Consider the following 26,087-nt stretch of genomic DNA (forward strand, 5'->3'; position numbering starts at 1 on the left):
ATTTTTTTTAATTAATAAAAGTCACTGATTAAGGTAACATGTGTAGTGTTTTGTGAAGTGTTTTCCGTTTAAAACATCTTGCGTCTGTAACCATAGAACAGAGAAAAAAGAGATAGGACTTTGATAAAACAGTAACGGTCAATTAAAAGTTTTTACCGAGGTTACTAAAGCCAAACTTTAAAACCTAATTATATGACCAATGTTGATAATAATTGTTCGTTCACATTGATATAACTTAACCGATGGCGTGTAACAGTGTTGTAAACAAGTCAGTTTTTAAAATGACTTAAGTCCCAGTCAAGTTATTTGTAAAATAACTTAACTCCAAGTCAAGTCTTTTCGAATAAATAACAAGTCAAGTCCCAGTCCAAGTCATCAGTTGCACAAGTCAAGTCCTAGTCAAGTCATAACTAGAGAAAGTCAACTTCAAGTCATCTCGTTGTCATAAAAATAAAACGTTTAACTATTAGAAATTTTAAACTCGCATGATTATGAACAATAACTGAACTAAAAAATAAGGAAGACGGAACCTATAGCAAGCAATTTGTTTTTTGTTGGACAAACAGCTCGATTTAAAAAAAAATACTTGAAGAAATGCTTTATTTCAACCCAAGTCATTTGTTCAAAAGACTTAAGTCAAGTCAAGTCATTTGTCCGAATGACTAAAGTCAAGTCAAGTCAAGTCAAGTCATTTAAAAACAGTGACTTAAGTGCACTTAAGTCAAGTCATTACAACACTGGCGTGTAAATGAAAACAAAACGGCTTACGGACCTCTCATTAATCTCGTGTCCTTCACAGAGCATAAAAAAAAATACTCAATCTGACCAAACTCAAGTTACATCTTGAGAAAAGCTTTGAAAAGCATTTAGAATGAAATTTATATCAACTGTTGTACTTTGCCTTCTGGTCGGAATTGCCAAATCCGATTGGATTTCCTTTGAAGGGGTCGATTACTTCTACGATTTTGGGACGATAGGCGACCACAGTTTTGTCTTGGACCGATGCGCCGCCCTTAACTCGTCACTTGCTTATGTGACAGACGACAAAATCCAGGAATTTCTTGCTAGATTAGCTGACAAGCACGCTTGTAAGTTTCTGGTAAATTTAGATTTTTATTCGGGATAGATCAGTGCAATGATTTCCAGTTGTTAGACACATTGAAATCAACATTTCTAGGCTGGTGGTTTATCAACGCAAATTAGTTGTTTTGTTAATTACCTATAGGTCTATGATCTGCTAAGCTGTAGTTTTGCAAGGTGTATTAAAATCTACAGGAGTAAAAAGTGATTCTTCAACCGTATTCTGAACAACTGACAAATTAACCTCTTTCCAGCTTCATTAATTTATTCGCAACCTAGCACCGAAACAAAATCGTTTCCGAATTATTTTCACTTGCCACAAACCAACTAATGCCTTTGCTGACTTCTATGGATTCGATTCGTACAAAACTCAGAGGATGAAACAATTACTTCATCTTGGTTAAATTCAGTTAATTTGTTCTCCCTGGATCCATTTGCCAGTTTCTACGACGCAAATATATTTAGGCATTTTAATGTTTTTTAACTTTAATGCTTCAAAATACCTTAAAATATCTGGTAATGGCATCAAAACTAAATAAGGTATCGAACCTTTCTTAACGGCGAATTATATGTAAACTACACTCAATGTGCATGTAACTGTGACAAACTCCTTAAAGGGATTTTTTTTATTAATTAAATAAAATAAGAAGTCTAGTTAAACTTAACACTAAATATCTCTAACATTACATGGAATTTTCGCAGAGTTCCTAAACTTGCCTAATATCTAATTACAGACAAACCGTATTGTTTCTTCATCGGTCTGACGCGGACCGCCGAAACGCCGTGGTTTCATTGGTCGAACGGCGCTAACCTCACAGCAGCCCAGTCGCATTGGGCACTTCATGAGCCCAACAACAAGTTTTTCAAGCATACTGGAACCGAGAATTGCGTCATAATGGGAAAACCGTCCCACAAAGAATCCGACTTCCTCTGGCATGACGTCAAATGCACACAACACTGCAGCTATTTTTGCCAAAGAGGTATAACTTTACTCACTACTTTTAGTCACCGGTTACGTTAGCTTAGTGTTTTTCCCTTTTTTTCTTACGGCGATCGAATTTCTAAGCGTAAGTTTATCAGGGAGGCTTTGGCCACCCAATTCTCTTCACTAAACTTTTGTAAGCCAAAAATTGATATGATTCATTTGTTAAATTGTTTTCCGGCAATTTTTTTAAATACCAACGTTTCGACCGCTTATTCGGGCAATTTTCTTCAGAAGATATATTTGTTCGCCTCTAGTAGTAATTATATTGCCCTGAAGAAGATTGCCTAAAGATTTGCCCCCCTGCCTAAATAGGTGCTCGAAACGTTGGTGCTTTTATAAAATTTTACCGGAAGAACAATTTTAAATTGCAACAATGCCTGGCAGCAGCAATATATTCACGGATATGATCCAAGTCTAACGCAATTTTTCTTTAACTTCGGATAAATTTTGCTTAAAATCAATTTCAATAAATCTATTCGGCGACGCAAACTATATCCAACGGTGAGTCAATTTTGGCAACCAACGGTGGGCTACAAAACACTGTGTTAGCCTAGGGGTGGAATCTGCAACTGCGTTTCAGCAAATTGTCTCTAATTTCAAATCAAGAAACCAGCACCCAATCGACCTTGTCCACAATTTCGTCGGAAAATCCACCTATGACCAGAGACACGAAACCAGCAGCTTCTACCGAGGCACCACCAGTATCACAAGCGATTCCAAAGCCAGCCACAGCAGCTAATTTGGGCGCAGGTGAGACTTTGCATCTTATATATTTAAATGTTTCCACTCTACGTACTGAGCATGTATATTTACAGTACTAGGAACTTTTATAGTAGGAATGCTTATTGTACGTTTAGGTTTCAAAAAGATATTGCATTACCGAAAAAAGTCGAGTAATTTGATAGTTTGCGGATCCTGCTTCGAGAAACCACTTGTATAGAATTGTCCTGAAAAGTTCAATATAACATGATAACAAGCCAGTGTGTAATGAATACTTTTAAACATAAAAATAAGGTTAAATTCAGACTTGCAAAAATAGGAACTGCGGTGGTTGTCTCAACATTATTTTAAAATAACTTAATTTACGTTCGGATATCGGAGCCCATACAGAATTAGGGATCGTTTGTTGTGTACTTATATAATAAATCTTTACTAATTTTCAACATGGATTATAAAACATTCGTTTAATGCAGTGGTTGGCAACCGTTTTTGTCGCGGCCCAAATAACTCTTTTCAGAGCTACTGAAGGCCCACTGCGTAAAACTACTACGAAATATGGCCGTGAAAAATTGTTTGTTTTGAGTCGGATGAATTAGATACAAATTGCCGATAATGTAAGATGTGACTCTTTGCAGTTAACGAAGTATTAAATGTGGCTCTTAGTCTCTGACTGGTCGGCCACTACTGGTCTGACAAATTTGGTGCAGAATGTACCGTGTTGCTACAAATAGTAACTTCATCACTCAACCTTTTCGTACAGACGAAACAACGTCAAACCATTCGCCCGGTAGCCTAGTCTCTGTAGCTTGGAAGATAACAACTGGAATCATCGCCGGGACAATTCTCATCTCTTTTTTCAATTGAAGGATGTTCGTCCTGGAAATTATGAGGGCTCCAAGCTGTTTCGAAGCTAAAATGACCAACAACGATTTGTATGGCCAAGTCGACAAAATCATTGTTTTAGGAGCATAAGTTTATAAATGCTTTCCCTGTGGTTCTATTGTAGCTTGTTGTGGTTTTAAACGAATATTTGTATACAGTTTTATGGGTCTTCTTTGATTTGTGATTTTATGTATTTAAAGGTTTTTTCCCTTATTTTGCGAAATTTTGTATTTCATTCTTAGCACCAATTTCCGCTAATCTTTGTTGCAACTGGCGAGTAAATATTTCGTTTGAAAAGGTTTAATTCAAAACAATTTTATGCTAAAATTGCTTTTTATGGTTTAAAAAGTTTGAACTGATTTCCCACTTTGAAATTTTTTTTTTTATGTGTTACTGCAATTGATTTCTATATACATATGCTGTTGTTATCGCTTTTTTAACCCTTATCCCTTTCTAGACGTTGCCCCTTCTTGTACATTGCACCCTACACTTTGTAAGATATTTTAGCTATAACCAAATGCTATGCTGTTAAGTCTGAACAACTTAATTCGTAATATATTTTATAATGTTGTTGCTGCGTATTTTTTTGAAATAAAATGCATCTAGATAGGGAAGTTATATAGCACGTAATACACGCGCCTGATGTTTCCTAAATGCTGAACATGTCATCGTGTTGTGTTTGTAAGCCCAACCAGTGAAGCCCGGTTATAAAACTAAATCATACCGGATTTTAGTGTTGAAAGTTTGAGGATGACTATATCTTGACGAGTCTCTATTATATAACTCGTTTAAATAATAAATTATACGCTACAACGGTTCATTGATACTTTGAAACAGGTTTGCAATATTGCGGTATTTGAATGTTGTAAAACTACAGCATTTCCCGCACCGCATACATTTAGCAAGCGTAAACGGCCTGGCAATTGTTTATGTTCCTGCAGGATGCGCCATATATCAAAGCACATCAAATATCTGCAATTAAACGTAGTTGGTTTAATCTTTATTTGGCGGCCTGGACCCGTATCCTTCATCACAGGGCCCCATTAATTTTAAGTGATACTTTAGAGAAGAATCTCTATTAATGGCCGTGTTTGTCTAATTTTAAATAGGGCAATATAGTGGCATTATATAAAGACAAATTGTATTGATTCTCCACAAGTAGAAATTTCTATTTCGACCTGTTGAATAACGGTTGTCCAAAAGATTGGAATACAATACAATTTGTCTTTATATAACGCCACCTGATTACTATATATAGAACAACTATTCGACGAACTCTAAGAATTACCCCCCAAAAAATTACTATTTGTTTTTTCCAGTCTTGTGGTAATATAGTTTTCATATAATCAGAACATCACTGTCTCCTTTTTCTATTCAAGTTTCAGTTTTATAGAAAGTTTCCAAATTGTATTGTAATGTCTTTGCTTAATTTTTTAAGGTTTAATACCTCTGGGTATCTTTTGCCAGCCTAAAGCAAAATATTTTTGCCTGGTTTGGGTATTTTTCTTTTGTGAATGTGTCATTACAATAGTTCTGTAAGTCACACGTAAAAAAATGTGCAACCACAAACTGTTGAAATCGCTTTGCGTGCTTTTCTTGTTCGAAATTTTGTGATTGCTCTTCGAAATTGCCAAATATTTTTATTCGGCAACTGCATTGCGTCAACAATGACGTCAGACGTTAATTGCGTCACTCGTGTTGGCAATCAACATTGAAAAAAGAACTCGTTATACGCGGCGTGTCTGACAGGCGATTTATTAAGTCTCTAACCGTTTGTTTGACGCAAACGTTACTAATCCTATTTCGGTTGAAAGCAAGCTTTAGATCGTTTTTCGGGTTACAAATAAAAAATCCCACAAAATTCACAATATTTCGGTTGTGCCATTTCGAACTTTGTGAAAACTTTTATAGAGCTATATTTTTTTAAATAAAAATAACAAAAATCTTGTGCATTTTTTCTTCCTTCATAAATGCTGGGTTTCCAGCAACTCAAGTTGTTACGCACATCTTGGTTTTATATATGATGTTGAAATACAAATAAATTGAATTAAAAGGGACAACATTTGATCAGATTGGGAGTAAATTGAACAATGAGTTTGTCCCATTTAAACTAAACTGAAAAAAAAAAAAAAAAAATATTGTCAAATTTGACTTAACATTACAGTCGGATTTAACCTGTAACTGAGGGGTGCTTATACTGGGGACCGTGGAATTCTTGGGGTTACGAAGAATAGTTTTAGGGTGTCCATGAAGGTCCAACCGAAATTTACGTGTAAAATTTGTAAAATGACTTATAAAGTGTTGGTTTAGTCTACCTTTTTTATATTTTACGTCAAATCTAAAAATTCCATACCGACCCTGGTCCACACGAACCAAATACATTTTTAGGGAGTCCGTGAATAAATAAATATAAGCACTACCGCTTTAGTCATACTAAAAATAGGTTTAAGGTTTTTTCTGAACTAAATATGTATAAATACTTTGCCTATAACCACATTCAGGCTATGTTGTGCACGTTTTACTCTGCTAACAAACCAAAAGATAAGCTTGGATTGTCAGGTGGTTGGCAGGTTGCTTTGGGTAAACCTATAACTTAATGTACCGTCATTAAGACAGCTGTTTAGTTCGATCCATTTAACGCCTAGACGAATTAAAGTTTTACAAGTAAACGAAATCATGTTGTGGTAAATAGGCCATAAGAAATCACGGCAGAAAAAACAGTTGAACCAATTCAATATCCTAGTAAAAGACCCCTTTACAGACCCAGCAATTGACTTATGATGATTTTTTTACAATACAAAGCGTTAACTTGTGAAACTATTTTAAATATGTAAAATTCCTTCTCTTTTCTAACAGCTATAATTTTGCCAAAATTTATTTAGGAAACTTTGTTGCGTCAACAGTGACGTTCGTTGTTAATTTTCGTGTTTAAAAAAAGGCGTCGCTACGCGGCGGATCTGACAGGCGATTTATCATGCCGCTACGCATTAATTTGACGTAAACGTTACCAACGCTTTAGTAGTTTTAAGTGGAAGCAAGCTTCGAAACTGTTACTGGAATGAAATCAAAATTTTCCCCAAATTTACTATATTTTCGTTGCGTGTGTATGTAAACTTGATCACAGCCGAAACCCTTTTTCTAAAAAGTCGACCTTTCGAGTTCCCAGAAACTTTCGTTGGTTATCAGAGCTTATTTTGACGTGTGTAACCTAAAGGAAGCTGTTAAATGAGAACATTCTTTTCAATTTAAAATAAATCAGACAACATTTAAATCGACAAAATAGTTGTCCAATGTAATTTAGAAGGATAATTATATCATTTGTTTTATTTTGATTTTATCTAAATCGAAAAGCAATGTTCGATTTTTTTAATTTGGAATATTGTTTTGTTTAGTCTATTGGACAAAACCTTTGTCAGATTTAATTTGTCCGATTAACTTAACATTATACAAGTAGGACGTATCGAGTTAACGATAGGGCTACAAACTTATATTAAGAAGTCATCTAAATCGTAAAGTATAATGTTTTCCCATTTTATTTAATTTCGAATATAGTTTTGTTAAAGTTAAACACAACGTCTCTGTCGCTTCAAATGCTCTTCGGTCTAACTTTTATCACACAAAAAAATTAGTCGAGACGGCACCCATAATAATCGCCCAAATGAACATCCAAATACCAAATACTGCATGACAGAGCAAGTGTTGTCCAGACAGCACGTGGTATGAGCAAATCCAAACAAGGTTCACGTTAACTGAGAAATCAGCCGGTCTGGCGTCACTCGTGAATTCCCAGCATCGAAATCACGTACAAAACACAGGCGTGCGTACAACACTGATTGCCTCTATATTAGGGTTCGCCCTCGATACACGTAGCGACAAAACGGCGAACATCCGTTGATTTGCGCTAAATCTTGTTTTGGTTCCTCTGCAGCACGCATTTCGTGTTCTGCCTCACGCGACAACAAGTTAGAGGAAGGCCAAGAAATAACCGATGCAGGGTGCAAAACCACGGCATAAATAGGATGCAAGTATACATGAGTGTGTGTTAATAATTCAGCGCTCGATGCGAGAGACGTGACTCAGTTAAGTGCCTACTTGTTTTCACCTAACGCGTATACTTGTGTATTAATTTTTAAACAGCATTCATACGTGGATTTGCGTATGTGCTCTTCAACAAAAACAACAAAATGAAACTCAGAACGTGACGCCATTCGTTGAATGAGCAAGTATATAGTTTCAGTATTGGAGTATATTGGTTGGGGCTTGTAGTAATGCGTAATAAAAATATCAAAGCCCATACAGAAGTAGATATAAGTTTTAACGTTTCGAATAACTCTTTAGATCTGAACGTTCAAAACGCTAACTACTTCTGTATGGGCTGTGATATTCTTTCTAAGTTTTGGTATTGTTTCTCAGGTTACCGTGAAGTGACTCTGAAATAACGTTGGTCAGGTTTTGAATTTTATTTCCACGTACCTTAATAACTTACATGTTGCGACTTTGTTTTCGAACAGTTTCATCAATTTATTTTAAGAGTACAAAGTTTATAATCGTCAGGGTGCTTTCGTACTTTTACTTTATTTGTTTTACTTCAGTCCAGGAAATTTTATTTGATCTGTTTTACAGGAAGCGACTTTAAAATGAGAAAAACAAAATTGCGGTGATTTAGTATTTATTCGTTGTTCTGAGGTAATTTCTGTTAGAAGAACTAAAAAGTGAGATTCATTTGTTCAGTTTCAGTGAAAGTGGGTTTGTTTAATTTGGGATAAGTGTTTTGTTTTTAAACATGATGTTTCTTCGATCTTAGGCAACTTATTAAAAAACAATTGAGTATTTTAACGTTCTTTGTAACAAAAAATGAATTCATTTTCGGGAGCTCTGTTTTGTCTTTTAATCGGCTCCGTCCACTGTGGCTGGTTTCCTTATAGCGGTGGAGATTTCTTCGTTGATTTTGACAGCAAGGTTAACCAAACCGTCGCAGCGGAAAAATGCGCAGCCCTGAACTCAACCCTGGCTATCTTGAAGAAAAACGAAACGCAAAGATTTCTCGCCAGCGTGCTCTACAAACACGCAAGTAGGTTTTGCTGAAATCTATGTGTGAATACTTCGATTTTATTTTAAATTGGAAAAGTCCGATACTCGTTAAAGATTTCAGAATCAACATTCGGTATTTCTGATAAAAATATTTGCCCGCCACAAATTTGAAATAAATGATTAGAACTAGGTAACATTCAGGCGAGAAAAGACCTTGTAAGCCACGATTCTTCGAAATAAACTGGTTAAGGGATTGCAAACTATAAATTCTTCACTTCACTTGTTAAATGACTATTTATTAAAAAAAATCTAGGTAAAATTGTTTTTGGAGACCTAGCAATGGCGTTTGTAAACAAGCCTAAAATAAGTTGACATCTGATCACTGTTAAACCAAGTATATAGTACGACAACATGTACTAATAACTCGGGGGAATATATTTTGACCAAAAAAATAGGAAATTTTGACCTGAAAAATTAAAGTTTTGACAAATTTTGACCTGAAAATAATTTATTTTGACAAAATTTTGACCTGTTAGAAATACATTGTTTTAAATTACCTAGGCGTCGTTAATCACGCGTTTTTTATACAGTATATTGCTCTAATAAAGATATAATACGGTTAAAATGACTTTGAACATATATCAAAACTAATTTTTTTGTTGATAAAATGAACGATAAATTTCAAAATAGCTGACTTAAGTTTTTTTTAAATTTTGTAAGCGATTTATGTGCAATTTTATTCGATTTTAACTTACAACGTGACAAATTTGGACAAAAATTTTTGACTTTTTTTGCCAAGTTAAAAAATATTCGCCTTACTAATAACATGATATGGTGTATCCTTGATCCGTCATTATTGAACTTTCCTATTGTTGAATCTTTCTTTAAAACGCTTAACATTAAAGTTGAACCCTTATTTTTGAAATTGTACCGCGTCAATGAATTGACTTCCTCAGATACAAAATGCAGGGATTTTTAATGTAGCTTGATAATGAATTGCAAAACCATAAAAGTTCGAGTAGATCGACAGCATCTTGATTAAGACGTTTCGATACGAGTTTGTATCATCTTCAGTTAATGTGAATCAACTTAACTGAGATTGACACAAGTTCTTGTCTAAACGTCTTAATCAAGATGATGCCGCTACTCGACCTTCTTGACTTTATTAGTTTTAAAAGAAAATCCTTACGAATATTTCGACTTACACTTTTAGAGAAGCCATATTGCTTCTACATCGGTATCACACGAATCGAGCGACGCGACGTTTTTAAGTGGGGCGACGGAACCCAAGTGACCCCGGAGCAGGCCCACTGGGCCGACAAGGAACCGAACAACAAGCATCTCAAGGGTACGGGGATCGAAGACTGCGTCACGATGGGCAGGGCGCCGTCCAAGGACGACCCTACGTTCCCGTGGTACGATATCAGTTGCGCGCGCTCGTGCAGATATATATGCGGTGGAGGTAAGACGATACGATATACGTTTTAACTGAGACATTTGTTTTGTTCTGCCTATAGTTAAGGGTAAGAGGAATTAAGTCTGCGAAGCAAACTCAGTCATTTTGGTGATAAATAAGCCTTTAGAAATTCATCCCCCCCCCAAAAAAAGGAGGATGACATCCTCAGTATAGCCTATAGTAAAAGTCTCTTTCGTTTATGTAATGGGAGAAATATATTTCTATGGAAAATAGTGGCCTTTGTCCAGTTTCGGAACTCACAGTTTTTAACCTTGTGTAACCAGTCAGCGCAACGCCAACTGTGTTTCATTAAAAAATAACAAAATACTTTAAAACAGTAAATAGTAGACTTTTAATATGTATCACTTGATCGTATATCTCCTGAGCGTTTTCTTGACATTCTATCGAAGTACTACATTTTAAGAATTCACAGGGTTACCCACCAACCACATAAATATGCTTTTAGCAGTTCAACCTTTGTTCTTTTTATAAATTTTTTTTATAGAATTTCTAAGACCCTTACCTCTGAATAGGCCTATGGTGTAAATTAATTTTAGTAAAGTCACGCAACCAATGAAACCAAATCTTTTTTAGAGATGCCAGACAACCGAACCGACGTCACAACGGGGTCAGAGGTCACTTCACTACAAACCACGTCTCCTGCCAGTGTGGCTACAGTTTCGCGTGAGTAATTTTTTTTTAATTATTTGTTTAATCGTCAAAACTTTTGATTTTTACCAACTTCTTGGATAGGTGGTTAATCGCCTAACTAAATATAATAAACAAGAAATAAATGTGATAGCAGAAAACCAGCAAAAGGCTTGAAAAAAGTCATGCTACACTACACCTCAAATGCAATATTCCGGTAATCCGACTTAACCCTAAGTTCAGCTACTTAAAGATAAATTCGCAAAACCTAGGCATTAATCCAATGTGGATACTGGTTTTGCATACGAAGGTGTTGCATACAAATATACTGATGATTTCCCCTAAATTCAGTCCCTGAGCCACTAATTTGCAAATATGAATGATGTCATTTTTCAACCCAGATGTTCGCGTTACTATATAGCGGCACCTTGCGGTACAAAATTAAACATTTGACATTCCAAATCAGTCATTGTTAATCATTATTGTTTTGCATATAAGCAATAGCCTATCTTTATTCAGCTTAACAATACACATCTATATTAGGTTTAAGGTAATCCGACAATTTTAATTGTAGAAACCGACCCGCTAGCAACAGTGAGAGCCAACTTTACACGAAAACCTCGTCGACTGAGACGACCAACAACGACCCCAGATATTACTGGCTCAACTCAGTCCGCAGAGCATACTTCAACACAGTCTTTCACTCAATCAAGATTAACTTCACCACAAACAACTCAGTCTGTTACGCAATCAACTCAGTTTACAACGCAAACAACTCAGGCTACAACGCAAACAACACAAAGTACAACACAATCAACTCAGGCTACAACGCAATCAACACAACCAACTCGCGCTACAACGCAATCAACACAAAGTTCAACACAATTAACGGCTACAAAGCAATCAACACAACAAACACAGTCTACAAGACAATCAACTCAGTCTACAACACAGTCAGCTCAGGCTACGACAAAGACCACACAACCAACACAGTCTCCGACACAATCAACACAACCAACTCAGGCTCCGACGCAATCAACACAAACGTCAACACAATCAACTCATTCTACGATGAAGTCCATACAACAAACGCAGGCTACGACGCAATCAGCACAATCTGTAACCCAAAATTCAACGCAACCAACACAAAAATCAACTGAAACTACACAAGTTTCGCAAGGCGCAACACAGGATAATTCGATGACTGATTCAGATCAAACTAGCGCAGGTAAGATTAAGGGAATACAATGCTGTACAAGCTTTTAAAAGCTGACACACAAATCATTGCTTAATAAATGTGATCCAACGTTTTCAACATATATTTGTTGGACGCCTCGTATATCATAAATATTGCCTCAAAAATGAAATGTATATTTTCTGTTGTTGCCAAGATAAATAGCGTAACCATTTTAATACGACGTATACGAGCGATTGTGTTGGTTGAAAATTAAGTGATTGGGCCATTTTATTTTTAACACGTTTTCTCTGTTCAGATGCGATCGGAGTAGAAGCCAACAGCACAGCGGCTGGGCTTGCATCTCAACATTGGGACCCAGGATTCGTCGCCCGCGGAACAATCGTTGGGGTTGTTGTCGGTGTAACCCTCCTAGCCCTTATCATAATATTGGGCATTCGTTGCAGTAAGGTAAAGTGTAGACCTTGGCCTCCTGATACATTAAAAAGCAATCGCACAGGCCTAGGCAGTTTATTTTAGCACAATTTTTGCTCATACTTGTGCGGTTGACCTTATACACTGTATCTGTCCAATTTTCACCCTTATATTTTCCATCAATTAGATCCGCCTTCGTAACATTCTCAAGCTATCAGTTTATTAATATAGTGGACTGATACAGTTTTTAAGGTATTGTATTGTTGCATTAAAGTATACGGCGTTTGTAAGAACGATCTAATTGTATATCATTGTCTTATCCGAACTGGTATACATATTTTTTTTGCAGAAATCGGGCCAGTATGTTTGACCTACAAATTACTGCGGAACAGTTGGTGAGTATATGATGTTACACAGCGTAGAAACTATTGCGACCAGGACGTTAGTTGCCCAACTGCATTGTTTTCTATAGTTTTTGCAAAATGTTGATCGTTATTAGGAATGTCCGATAATATCAGATCGGAACTGATGCTCGATACCAAGTGGTATTATCGGTGCTTGTCCGATACTGGGAGGCATTGGTGCCGCTCTTATACCAAATTTTTACAAGAACTTTAGCAAAGATTTGCAGCTTAACAACTTGAGGTAACTAAACGAGTGGCGTAACCAGTCGAAAATTTGGGGGGGGGGGGGCAAAAATGTTTGTTTAGCTTTTGTCATTGTATTAACCGCCGTAACGAACACAAAAACAATGCTAGCAAACCGTTTCGAGCAGCAACTGACTGAGTGTTAACGCAATACTCAAAAAACAGTCAATGAGCAAAAACTGTCTGAAAGTAGTAAAACTACATTAATGTATAGCAAACGTAATAATAACTACATCGTTTGTGACGTAACAGTTTATGACAATTGAACGTGCGGCATGCCTGTGAACAAATGTTGTGGTACTGCTCATAAATGCTACAAAACAAATTATTGAGAGTAAAATATTTCTAAATTTTTGCCCCCCCCCTGGCTACGCCTATGAACTAAACTTCTGAATTCTAAAGCAAATTGTGCCCTACAACCTGAAAATGTACCCTTCAACATAAAAGTACGTTTCAACATATTTTTTTTGCTTGTTTGGACATAGTAATGACGTAATTTGGTATTGATTAGGATCACGATACTTTAAACAATTGGGGGATCAGCATCGGGAAAAAATGCCAAGTTAGGCCTATTGGACATCTCTATGTATTATGTAGCGTTCGATAGGTAAACATTGGCGCAAGTGAATATGTAGAAATGTTGTGCTTTAAATTGTTTTTACCAATCGCTTACGCAACTTATGATTTTAAATTTTTATCTAATATCAACTTTGCACTTTTTTGGTAACGGTGGAATTTCTGTAGTTACTTGATAAATTATGTGCGCTTCGCAGACTTATTACAAATATTCTTGCCACCGATTCTTACAATACATAACAATATAAATCAAAATGATGCTTTTTTTGTCGAGAATTGATAGTATGCTTGTTACAATACATCACCTAAGGTGTTTTATTGTTTTTTTTTATTACAAAATATGTATTTGATAGTTGTTAGTTTGGTCAGTTTTATTTGTTTACTATTAGTTTTCGTCTTGTTGTTTTGTTTTTGAGTTTTGGAACTTAAGCGTAATTTTTTTGACGACTATACATTTGTGTTCGATGAGTGCAATACATAAATTGACTTTTTTATCTTTAAATGCAAAAATCTGTTTGGCGCCACATTGAAAAATTTTGTATCCTTAAATGCGTTTCTTTGCCGTTATTTTATATAAAAGTGCCTTTAAAACCCAAAACAAAGAAAAATAATGCATTTGTCATAAATAAACCATTTTGTATTTTTTTATCAGTATTGTGTTGCCTGCGCGAAATATCTATGAGTAGAATTATGCACAGAAGCGAAATTATTTCAATGCGATAATTGATATTTATTACACAGGCTGTGGCAATAATGCTATAACGAAATAATGAATTGCCATAACCAGCAAAATAATTATTATGTGTGTCAGCTGCAATATTGTAAACTAATAATAACAATATGTTTCTAACACTTTTCAAAGTGGACTCTGTGGCATCACGTTTGTACCATTTAGAATTGCAAATACTACATGTATATGGACACAGTCGATGCACTCCTACAATACGATAATAACCTTGAATGTCTACGTGTGGCTAATTACATGCGTTCAAACTTGCTACCGTCAGGAAATGAGTTCTTTCCCAACACCACTTACTAATGAAACAAAACTAAACTTCATCGGTGTTTCAAATAGCATAGACATTGTGCTTAAATCGCCTCTTGATTGCAATTGTTTCAAAGTATTTGTCATTTTTTATGTAAACTTATTGACTTATTGATTATTGTGTAAACTTCAACTTTTTCATTATTGTGTTAAAAACGATAATTCTCTTGACTTTAAAACATAAACATGTTTTATTGTGCATATGTGTAAACGCACTACATTCTCTATATATTCGTAATGTTATTAAATCCATTACGATGCAAAGAACCAAAAAACGTTCAACTTTGGATATCTTTAAACATTACAGCCTTTTTGCATAGCTTTTTAATGAAATTATGAAATGTTTACAATCGGAGTAGTCTCTATACGTTTTCAGGCCCATTGAGATGTTTATAAACTCTTAAAGTATGTTAAAGAGAATTATCTAGTTGTCTAATCAAAGCTTGTAGGATGAGCGACAGCGTGTGTAGCGAAGCGTGTCGCTTAAACGTGAAAAAAGTTATGGCAAACTAGACTGTGACATAGTCACTTCTTTAACGTGCGAAAGTTAGTTTCTGTATAAAACGTTTAGGCTTGGAAATAGTTTGATGGGTTTTGTGCATTTGAAATCATACACGAGGAAAGGTCGCAGATGCATTGGGTCAATGTCCAACTGCACTAATACCTGACAGAGACATTGGTAACGTCATACAAGGCTAGTATGGGTTCTTGCCAGTGGCCTGACTGCTCGGTTAACAGAGCGGCGTCCGAAGCCCCCTAGTTCGAATCCTAGTCTAGTAACTTAGTTACTTTACTCCCTGTAAAACACGGATTTTATTTCAAATTTCCAAGCTGTGATCGCACATTAAGCATGATTTTCTGAAACCTAAATTGCAGGCTACTTTTAAACTATACAAAATTTGTATAATAAGCTCTGCCCGTTAAAATGTCTGTTGACAGATACCCAAATCGTAATGTATATTTTATTGTTAAACCTATCTCTTTATATTATTGTTAAACCTATCTCTTTAAACAATAATATATACATTACGATTTTGTTTATATGTCAACAAACACTTTGATGTGCAGAGCATATTCTATGCTTGCAAAATATGGCCGTCTAGTTCGTTGTGCACCGGAAAAGGTTGTTTCAGAAATCAGATGATAGGCTTAATAGCGTGTTTGCAAAGCGTTATATTTCGATAAGGCAATACGGGTAAACTAGTGGCAAAAACACCGTTTAAAAGGCAACATTATAAATACCAACACATGCAAGAATAGTTGAAGTTCAAATGGTTGTATAACATAGACTCATAGAGTATTGTTAGAAGGAGATTAGGAGTTGGCGCGACAAATTACTTTTTAGGCGATGAAACAAAGCAAAGTTAAGATCTGTGTATAAGCAGAATGTCATTCTCGTAGGCTTAACGTGTACAATTGACTTATTTGTTAGCATATTAATACAAATGCAGCTTTTAAAATAATAGCAACACTCATTGTTGGCGTTTTTGTAGCCAAATAGTAGAAAACAAAAAAATTCAAGCAAAATCTCACTTTTAGAAAAGCGGTATTCTTGAATTAATTTCATGCGTTTTTGTTTTGACTTTTGGCTTTAAGTTTAGTGCACAGGACTTAATAAGTTTCGCAAACAGTTTGCGCAGAGCAGGAGTGTTTATTCAAGTTCCAGGGTGTTCAATATCATTCAGCCCATTTGCGATTAAACAAGACAGGCTAAACACACTTAGCGTAAGCCGACGCAAGGCAATTCAGCCCAGCTTGCAAAATGAAGCAAAGCAATTGTGTTCTGAGAGCAAAAGAGTAGAGCTTCGCCGCATTGAGCTTGTACAGGTCAACGCATGGCTTTTGAGTTCACAGCCATTCACTGGATACAGTTGACTGGCTTTTTTGAACTCGTGTTTGCCGGGAAAGTTAAAACAGTCCAGTATACGCAGGCGCTAGGATTAGCAAGCTTGAAAAGCAAAGCAATATATCACTGTTTAGGAGTATTATAGCTTGCTACAACAGCCGAAATATTTAATTAGCTGTGAGGTAACTAATATATCCAAAACATACAGCTTGTTAAGACAGCTGGCCTTAATATTGTTATTTGAAATAATACATTGTGAGTCAGGAAACGACGCATTCGGTCAAGGCGATATGTGATTTATGACTTTGTAGATTGCTGTGCCCATGCTTTTGTTTTAAACTGCATTCCTGGATAACTTGTACTTAATAGTACACAGACGTGATATCGGATTGCAGTGTAACAAAGCTTTAGGCTACTATGTTATTTTATCGTCAGCTAAGCTTTTATCTGACAGTAATACGACTGCTTTGTACAGTTTGGTGACGTTTTTATTTGACAGAAAGGCGCTGGTCGAGAATCCTACCACATGTATGCTAACACTTACGAAACGAGTTGCCACAGTTGAAATTGCAAGGAAGGCATAAATATGTAAGAATAAGTATGATATTAATACTTAACCCTGACGAAAATTTGGTAAGATTCTGGACCAGCACTGACAGAAATTCAACCGTGCCTGAGACAGCCAGTTACTGTACACATCCACATCAAGTGCCTTGTTTACCTACTTACGTTTTGTGTGCATTTTGTCCCATAGGAGTTAAGTAAAGGCATGCATGCAGCTAGCAGCCCTTGAATGCTGGTAGGTTACATAATGCCCTTCAGCTTGAATTTTCATTCAATACCGTTAACTTACTGAACTGTGCACTGCGCACTATTGAGATTTTTGTGTTGTTATCATCGGCAAGTGCGACATTAGAAGGCATGATGACATTATACACAACACGCGGCCTTATTTACGTATTTTTAGCAACTTGCGACAGGCCGTACTAATCGTTTTACTTTAAACTATTTGTCCTATTTCGCATAGTTTTCATCATTCTTCAGGAAACTAATATCGCGAATTATTTTAAGTCTTTTTTAAATAAAGGTCTGAAACCTGCCTTAGACCATTGGGGCGTCGCAACTTCCTACCAACCTGCTGCCAGATTACGTGGTAAAGTAGAAATGGTGTGTACGTAAATATACGACCAGTAAACGTTCTGCTGCTGTATGTTTGCGAACCGCCAGTACAGTCAGTAAGGTCTAAAATATAACTCACGATTTGCCTTTAAAGGACCGATGTAAAATAAGACTTCCTATCTCTCTTATAAGGTGCAATGCATTTTAAATAAACAGACCTATCTCTCGTGTGAAGTACAATGCATTAGATCACCGGTTCTTAGTCGGGGGGCGTAACCCCCTAGGGGGGAGCCAAGCAATTCTTAGGGGGGGGGGTGGGGCGCGAGCTCTAAGTTAATATTTAAATATTTTGTAATGATTATAATTGTTGTTGTACACCACTCCTACAGCGTTGTACAAACTCTGTTTTTGCCAATTTTAACATTAAAACTGCAAAAAAATTTCGTGCTCCGTGCCAATTCATCCAATTAACCTACTTTGTTTTCGACAACAAACTTCACTACTTTCAAGTTGTCTCAGTGATATTCAATTGAAAATGCCAAATTGCTTTTCGTAGGGGGGTCGCAAGGCATAGAAAAATTACCAAAGGCGGCGCGACCAAAAAAGCTTAAGAACCACTGCACTAGATTGACTAGAACCTCAATATTCCGTCTGGTGGGTGAGCGAATGCAAAAGCAACATGGAAAAATCTGGTGAACAAAGCAGCCGTCTTTCACCGAAGCGATGGATCCAGGTTAAGTTTGCGGTGTACGCCGTATCAATTGTTCTTGCCTCGAGCGCCTACGACACACTGCTCTATCTGCAGTCGAGCATCAACATCGAAAAGGGAGTTGGTGAGGATTATGGTTGTCCGATAACATCGCATCGGAGCCGATAACCGATACCACGTTGTAGAATCGCTACTTGTCCGATACTAGTGTGGTATCGGTGCCGATCCGTACAACTTATCGCGTTAAACAGCATCCGGTGTTTGGTTCAAAATAATATATATTTTGTTGCCTAATTATTTCCTTTATAACTTTGTTTCCGGTAGTTAAGTTATAGGTATTTCCTGCAATAGTAAAATAGAGTAGGGCGAGGTTGATAATTAAATTATATTATTTGGTGAACTTTTAAGCGAACTAATCGTGGGTAAGATACGAACTCGCAACCCTTGGAACTTTGTCGTTGGCAGGAGTTGCATCGGCTACAGCAGTATACGTCACAGCAGCCATATATGGTCTCATCTTTGCTCCGATGTTCCTTAGAGCTTTTGGCGCCAAAGCTGCTCTGATTTTCAGTCAAATTACTCTGCTCATTTATATTTGTGCAAACTTCTATCCAAGTAAGTGCAACAATGATTACGTTAATCTTGTTTTAAAGGAGGGTTTAGATATGGGCTTGTAGATGTGGATTAGTTAGTTTCTGAGTTTTTTCTGAGACCTGTTTGTTCTAACACTGAATATAAACAACGTGTAGCCACATAGACAAGTCAAAATCAATCCGTCTGCAAGATATTAGCTTCAATCAAGGTATTGGCCCCACAGTATAATCTGCTTGTAAAACCAAATATGTAGTAGGATGAGAATGGGACATCAACTATTCTGGAATCGTTGCACTTACCGTCAAAATACGCAAGCTCATTCGAAAATCATTCAACCTATTCAAACCATCAAATTACTTATTAAATATTACGATTTCGAAATTGCAACTTTTGATAAAAACTGTTCAATGCCAAATGTCCTTCTTTTCTGTAATTTGCCTCAGCAATATATATATTTATATATATATATATATATATATTTGTATATATATACTTAGAATCAATGCCTTCTTATTATATAGGAAAATAATAAAGAGATATTCGAAACGTTGCTATACCTACTTCTATATAGGCTTTCAAATTTTTACTCCGCCAAATACAGTGATTTAAGCTATAAAACCAATTCTTTACTACACTTCTCATCTTATTTTCTTTACACCATTGTTTTTCAACAGCTTTTTACACGCTTATTTAATTTCCAGGCTTCTACACCCTAGTACCGGCGGGCATAGTGGTTGGTACAGGACAGGCAACCATCTGGTCCACAATGATGTTGTACTGCGTCCACTTCGCACGAAGGTACGCCAAGTATTCGGGCAAGGGAAGAAACGCGCACAACGCTCAGTTCATCGGTTGCCAGATGTGCGTTCATAAGCTTTTTCTGGTGAGCAAACTCAATTGTTTAACTGTAAAGTGGTAGAGCTTTTTTAAGTGTCCATTAAGTATATATACTATTGTATATATTGATATGCGTAAGCTTTGATATCGGTATATTTTCGACTTGCTTAAGTCTTCTTACATAAATTATAAAAAAAACAAAGCGTACGATAACCATGAACTGTTACAAACAAACATAATGCTTATTTTTCAGACGGGCGGAAATCTTTTCAGCTACGCCGGCCTTTCGTATGGGACTAAGCTTCCTCCTGGCAACAACGGAACAATGGAGAGGGATTTATCCCACTGCGGAGCAAACGACTGCCAGGACGCCAACGTAACCAATAGCAACCTGGAGCAGTACGTTCCCGCATCCAAGACCTCAACCTACATCGTCCTCGGAGTCCTGGCAAGTATGATCACCCTGGGAACCATCAGCCACATCTTCCTCCTGGATAGGATTGATCCGGATCTGGAGGAGCAAGATGAGAACAAGAAGAGCAAGAACAAAGAGGAGGAAGATTCTTTGGATGAGAAGAAGGGCGACTCTTTGAAGATGGAGTTGAGATCTCTGAACGAAGAGAGCAATCGTGATGATCAGGATGTAGAGGTACCAAAAGTAAAAAAACAGTCTTTTTACTTTATGATGGATGTTGTTGTTCCTTAGTGATGTGTCCATTCGTATTTGTGTTGTAGTTTGATTTTATTTTTAATAGGTTGCTACTTTATAAAATAAAAAAAAAAAATTAAAATTAAGATAAAAAAAAATATTAATTTTTTTACCTTACTGTCCAAACGGGAGTTCCGTTGAGCCGCTTGCATAAACAAAACCTTTTTAGCTTGTTGTTTTTTAAATTCTAACTAAAACATAAAATAAAATGTATGAATTATCACAACATTGCTGCCATCGTTTTGCATTATTTTCATATTTTTACAGTAGTTTAACCCACGTCTGTTAAGAATCCAATAGTACTCTTTAGGGATGTTCAAAACTTCACATTGTAATCCTATACCTCATATTTTATACAAAAAGATACCAATGACGTCATACACTTGAAAAAACAAAACAAAATAAATTTAAACATTCATTAAGAATTTTCCTCAGGTTAATAGATCAAAATTTACTTTTGCGTAAACAAATTTAATAAAAATCCGTTGTTAACCTACTATTTTTTGATAAATTTACCCCCTAAGGTAGAAAGTGCTGCATTGGATAGAAAATTATGGCTAAAAACATAAATGAATTTGGTGTCGGATCGGCACCAATACAACCCTTGTATCGAACAAGTACTGATACTTCAACTCGACGACGGGTACAGGCTCCGATTCGATATAACCGGACTTTTTTATTACTGCTGATGTGTACATTTTCAAGGTGGTTACTTCGACTGAAGCCAGTGGATTTAATTTCGTGAAGCGAACACTGAAGGCGACTGGACGATACTTGATTCAGCCCAAGCAGTTGCTCATCATGCCTTTCGCCTTGTTCAGTGGTCTGTATCCAGCCTTCGTATATTCAGAGCTAACCAGGGCTTTCGCGTCTTGCGTGTTCGGTGTAGCGCAGGTTTGTGTTATGTAACATTCCTTTGATGTGTGGCCTAATGGTCATTTTGAACGTTTGGAATAACTCTTTATTTATTTTCAACATAGTAGGCCTTCTCACTATGTTGAATAGAAAAAACAGTTACTCGAAAGATTTAAAAAAGTATGGGCTTTACAGAGGCGTAGACAGTATATTTTGCGCCCAGGGGCGAACTATAGAATTGGCGCCCCTCCTCCATGTCTAATCACATTTTCTATTAGATTAACATAATATACCTTACTTTATAGGGCAAAACAATTCACCTTGGCACCCGGGGACATATGTTCCCAAAGCCCTCCCTTAGCTACGCCTCTGGGTCTCTGATATTCTTACTACGTCTATTGTCTACTGATATGGTTTGGAAACCGTCAAAATATCGACTTGTGTACACTTTAATAACAGTTTTGGTGATACTCAATTAAGTTTGGACTATTTCATTAAAGTGTGGAGTTACCCAGGTTTGCATTTCAACGATCTTAGTTTTTCCCTCTTTTAAAATCGTTTGGATGCGGAACAATATATTCACACTCTCAGATCTTATAAGGGCCAACCTAATGTATCTGAATTTTGTTTAACCCAAATACATAGCGTAGGTAAAACAGAAAAGCTTAGGCGACACGAAAATCTTCACTGGACTGTTCTCAGTTGGCAAAACCTAGGAATTGGCGTAAATAGTTGGAATTCCAATTGATTAAAGCCATCTCTTCATTTTGACTTCGCAATTTCTTAATAACTGGGAAAAATCTTGCCCCAAACTAATCGTAACAAATTTAGCCATACAAGACTACTGCAGTCGGCTAACCTAAAATTATTAAGAGTATTAAGATTGTCTTGCTATACTTTTATTGTTCACAATAACGATGAATTCCAGTGTTACGTCAATGACTTTACTTAACTTAAGTCTTTTGGGCAAAATGGCTTGGCTTGACACTAAACGTCTTTTGTTAACAAGGACTTGACTTGGAATTAACTTGCTTTAATTATGATTGGACTGGGACTTCGCTTGGGCGAGGGTTGTTTCACAAATGACTAGACCGGGACTTAAGTTAGCAAATGTATTGTTTTCAACACTGACGCATTTTTATTCATACTTACGGTCACCAAACTACGACACACTGACCAGTTGGTGTTTGATTGAATATTTGATTAATTTTTTACAGGTGGGTCTGTGTGCTGCGATCTTCAATTGCACTCACGCCCTCAACAGCTTGATGGTTGGAACCTTCATTTCGAAATTCGGTCGAAACAAGCCTCTGATGCTCACAGTGCTCATGACGTCAATTAACTTCGCTGCGATGTTGCTCTGGGTTCCTGACCACTCTTCAAGCTGGGTGGTTTATTCCCTATTTGTGTCAATGGCCATATCTGAATCCATTTGGAGAATTACAATTACCGGTAAGCTTTGAAAAATTTTATCCTGAGAAAGGTTTTAAATATCGAGCTTGATTTACTAAAGCCCTAACTTAAATCGTCATATCAGCCAGGACTACCGTACTGTGCTTATTTCTAAGATTTAAAGTTTGTTGAACCCTGGCCGAAGGCGTCACGTTTTCTTTCAAATGAATATTTTTGCCAATTCAGCCAAATAAACGTTTTTTTCTTTGTGCTTTACGCTATTAGGCTGCTTTAAGTAACATTTGGCACAGAGAAAGTGTTTTTGAATTATTTGTAATTGGATACCCCCCCCCCCTCACTCCAAAAAATGGATCCGCCTCGAGTTATCAGTAGCGTGCTTATATTTCGTAGTAGAAGGCCTGTTTATTATACCAGTCCAAACATCATTATCTGATGCAAAAGCAAGAATCTTTTTTTTTACATTTTATTGTCAGTCTTACGTTCGAAAGTGATTCAGCTTATTTTTGATTATACATATATCCTTGACCCTATTGATTCGTTTCCTCACTTATATATAGAGTTGTACGCTTCGTACTTTCCCGGTCAGCAAGAGATAGCTTACCCGGTGTGGGTAGTTTGCCTATTCTCGGGATTCGCGATCCAGTTCGGTTGGAGCACAAGCCTTTGTGTTCGGGAGAAGATCTACGTGCAAATCGCCATCGTATGCATTGGTTCACTATGTTACAGTAAGTATGCCTCGTCAGTTTGGAGATATTTTGTTATAGCCCATGTACCAGGGGTTCCAAACCTGTGGGCCATGAGCCTTTTTCAAGGGGCCATGAAAAAATTGAAAAATAATAATTTTTTTCTAAAAAAGATAGAATGAAAGTTATCTTAAACCAGCTATTACGACATTGTCATTGCAAGAACAAGCTCAACCATCACATTAACTGAATATGTGATAAATAATTAATGTGCTATCTTGTTTATTGCATGTTGTATTTATATCATTTTAGCATTCTTAACTACCGGTTAGTGTATAAACAATATTTCCTCTGGGCTGTTCAATATCATCTATTTTGCTTGTTTAGCATAGTAATGACGTAATCACCTAATAGCATGTTAAGTTTGTTTCACTAATAGCTTTAGGTTGCATAATAATTATTACTTTCTTAATAACATAGAAAAACATAGTACAAAAACTTGTTCTTTTATATTTTGATACACCGGTGCCCGTTAACAATGTTTTAAAACTATTGGGTTACAAAATAGACAATCTGGACGTCAAGCCAATACAGTTACACTTATAGCAACTAACATAAATTTCTCTAACCCCTCCCAGCCTACTGTTTGTTCGTCTTAGCACCAAAAACGAATTGCAAATACTTATATTTCATCCAACGATATAATTTGCATTTACTTCTTTGAGCATAATTATGTGTACTGATGCGATTTACTATATTTAGCCTAGTAACAAGAATGACAAAATGTCTGTAGGCCAATTGGCTAACTTATATATATATGGTTTGTCGAATAATAATATTTATCGGCAGTGTTGCTCTTTGGGCCTTCAACATACCGGAATGAAATATAAAATATTTGTCAATGACACTTGACATGGTGTGTTTTTATGAAGAATGAACTTTGGGTGCAAGTTTTAAGCTCCCGATTTCTACCAAAACTGCAAGTCATTTTAAGACAAATCAGATTAAAGCCATTTTTATTTAAATTTCCTGTTTCAAGTATTTGGGCGAATTAAGGAACCAATTCAAGTCATTTCGCCACAAAAACTTTGGGCAAGTTAGCAAAATAGCGTCATCAATGGGGGTGACAAATACGTCATTGACCCAAGACATTTCTACACTGGTAAAATAGCTCACTAAATATATTTAACTTGTTCTTCTTTAGGTATCGCCGAATTTCGTGAACAAAGGACAATTCGAAAACGAATCAGCAAATAGAGGATCAAATATAAGCTTTAATAAAAAGAAAAGTTTAGTGTTGCTTCATGATGCAATATTCACTGTGCCTTTATTTATCTTTCCTTGTCAACCAAATAAATGTCGGGAAGCTTTCATAAACATTATGAAGTGGTAAGAAAACAAGCTTTAGAAAAGAAGAGTAATTTGTCAGAAAAGATGGAATTAACTATATTACCAAAACCACATTATTAAGACCAAAATCAACTATATGCAATAATATATGTACCGCAGAATAAGACCTAAATTCGTTATAATAAGACTTGCTATCGGAATAAATGCTAAACATTTGGAATTGGACCTAAATTGCTTAAATAACACCTCAATAGACTTAAACAGTAGGAAGGTCGTTCATCGACTCCTAATGTACTAAATTGCTGATTTAATAATTTCAATTCAAGACATGCTTTTCTTAAAATAAGTCACGGTTTAATACCTGGCGCTTAGCCAATAGTTAAGTCACAGTTATTTAATTACGAAATAAATACTCAAGGTATGTTTGGTTGGGCACGGCATTGATATCGCTTGTGGCTCACGGGACTATAGGTTTGGACAAACCAGCTGCAGAAATAAAAAAGGTTTAAACTTAAGTCTATTGATTTATTTTTCGCTTTAGCTCTTTGTGATTGTCAGTTACATGATTTCTCGTGTACACCAGCCGAGTGATTAAATCACCACAACATTTTTTTTAAATTTCTGACATTACTTGTTATAGGCAAAACTTCGGTTAGATTCAATATTTTTATCAGAACTGATTCTAGCTACTATAGACAAAATATCACGATTCTGCCAAAGCCAAATCCACATCCCAATATGTTTTGTATACAGAAAGGCATTTTTTTTATGTATAGCCTAATAGCTGTTGTTGTAATTTGAGGCTGTAACTAACGTAAATCCAGGGGTGAGTGTTGTACCCCTAAATTCAGGGGTAAAATAACTTTCCTATCGGAACGATAATATTTCTTTATCGAAACACATAAAAATTTTCAGAGATGACGTCCCAAGTTACGTCATAATGGGGTCGTGTAAAAAGTAACCCTATATACATAACCTATAGCTATCGTTCGATATTGTGAACAAATATGCAACTGAAATCTTAGTTTAAATACATTCAAGAAGATGGCAAGGTCACCTGGTAAAAATGGAATAGTTTTTACCGATACGACGTACCTGTAAAACCTATTTCAAACGGAACGCTGTTTTGGACAGAACCGACTTACCCTTACCATTGCAATATTAATCAATGAAAATAAATTTATACTGTAGTAATCAATAAAATAAAAAAAAAATGCTTGCAAACAGTGAAATCACTCTCAAATTTATTTCTCAATAAAACAAAAATATAAAAAAACAGTGCCGGAATGAACT

At 36.2% G+C, this 26,087-nt stretch overlaps 3 protein-coding genes across 3 annotated transcripts; all 3 read left to right on the forward strand.

Moving 5' to 3' along the window:
• Positions 1-681: 681 nt before the first annotated feature.
• Positions 682-4,271, forward strand: LOC146163270 (uncharacterized). Its single transcript, XM_083382674.1, has 4 exons — positions 682-1,088; positions 1,815-2,060; positions 2,672-2,815; positions 3,546-4,271. The coding sequence occupies exons 1-4, from the start codon at positions 872-874 to the stop codon at positions 3,647-3,649; spliced, it is 711 nt and encodes a 236-aa protein (XP_083238800.1). The 5' UTR covers positions 682-871; the 3' UTR covers positions 3,650-4,271.
• Positions 4,272-8,521: 4,250 nt separating this feature from the next.
• On the forward strand, positions 8,522-12,931 carry LOC146163271 (uncharacterized). Its single transcript, XM_083383046.1, has 6 exons — positions 8,522-8,738; positions 9,912-10,160; positions 10,749-10,838; positions 11,377-12,030; positions 12,296-12,447; positions 12,761-12,931. The coding sequence occupies exons 1-6, from the start codon at positions 8,522-8,524 to the stop codon at positions 12,779-12,781; spliced, it is 1,383 nt and encodes a 460-aa protein (XP_083239172.1). The 3' UTR covers positions 12,782-12,931.
• A 5,345-nt stretch (positions 12,932-18,276) lies between these two features.
• Positions 18,277-24,770, forward strand: LOC146163272 (protein unc-93 homolog A-like). The gene is made up of 8 exons (XM_083383049.1): positions 18,277-18,477; positions 18,819-18,968; positions 19,649-19,830; positions 20,038-20,433; positions 21,199-21,387; positions 22,566-22,800; positions 23,319-23,486; positions 24,649-24,770. The coding sequence occupies exons 1-8, from the start codon at positions 18,324-18,326 to the stop codon at positions 24,699-24,701; spliced, it is 1,527 nt and encodes a 508-aa protein (XP_083239175.1). The 5' UTR covers positions 18,277-18,323; the 3' UTR covers positions 24,702-24,770.
• Positions 24,771-26,087: the final 1,317 nt, after the last annotated feature.

Source organism: Ascidiella aspersa, chromosome 2, assembly GCF_963924565.1.
Source record: "Ascidiella aspersa chromosome 2, kaAscAspe10.2, whole genome shotgun sequence".
In the NCBI taxonomy this organism is placed as follows: Eukaryota; Metazoa; Chordata; class Ascidiacea; order Phlebobranchia; family Ascidiidae; genus Ascidiella; species Ascidiella aspersa.

Excerpts from the sequence above, each read along its gene's own strand:
- LOC146163270 (XM_083382674.1), top strand. The coding sequence starts at position 872 with ATGAAATTTATATCAACTGTTGTACTTTGCCTTCTGGTCGGAATTGCC. Across the intron at positions 2,061-2,671 it reads CAGCTATTTTTGCCAAAGAG|AAACCAGCACCCAATCGACC; the intron begins GTATAACTTTAC and ends TTTCAAATCAAG. Across the intron at positions 2,816-3,545 it reads AGCAGCTAATTTGGGCGCAG|ACGAAACAACGTCAAACCAT; the intron begins GTGAGACTTTGC and ends CTTTTCGTACAG.
- LOC146163271 (XM_083383046.1), top strand. The coding sequence starts at position 8,522 with ATGAATTCATTTTCGGGAGCTCTGTTTTGTCTTTTAATCGGCTCCGTC. Across the intron at positions 10,161-10,748 it reads CAGATATATATGCGGTGGAG|AGATGCCAGACAACCGAACC; the intron begins GTAAGACGATAC and ends AATCTTTTTTAG. Across the intron at positions 10,839-11,376 it reads CAGTGTGGCTACAGTTTCGC|AAACCGACCCGCTAGCAACA; the intron begins GTGAGTAATTTT and ends TTTTAATTGTAG.
- LOC146163272 (XM_083383049.1), top strand. The coding sequence starts at position 18,324 with ATGGAAAAATCTGGTGAACAAAGCAGCCGTCTTTCACCGAAGCGATGG. Across the intron at positions 20,434-21,198 it reads GTGATGATCAGGATGTAGAG|GTGGTTACTTCGACTGAAGC; the intron begins GTACCAAAAGTA and ends TACATTTTCAAG. Across the intron at positions 22,801-23,318 it reads TTGGAGAATTACAATTACCG|AGTTGTACGCTTCGTACTTT; the intron begins GTAAGCTTTGAA and ends ACTTATATATAG.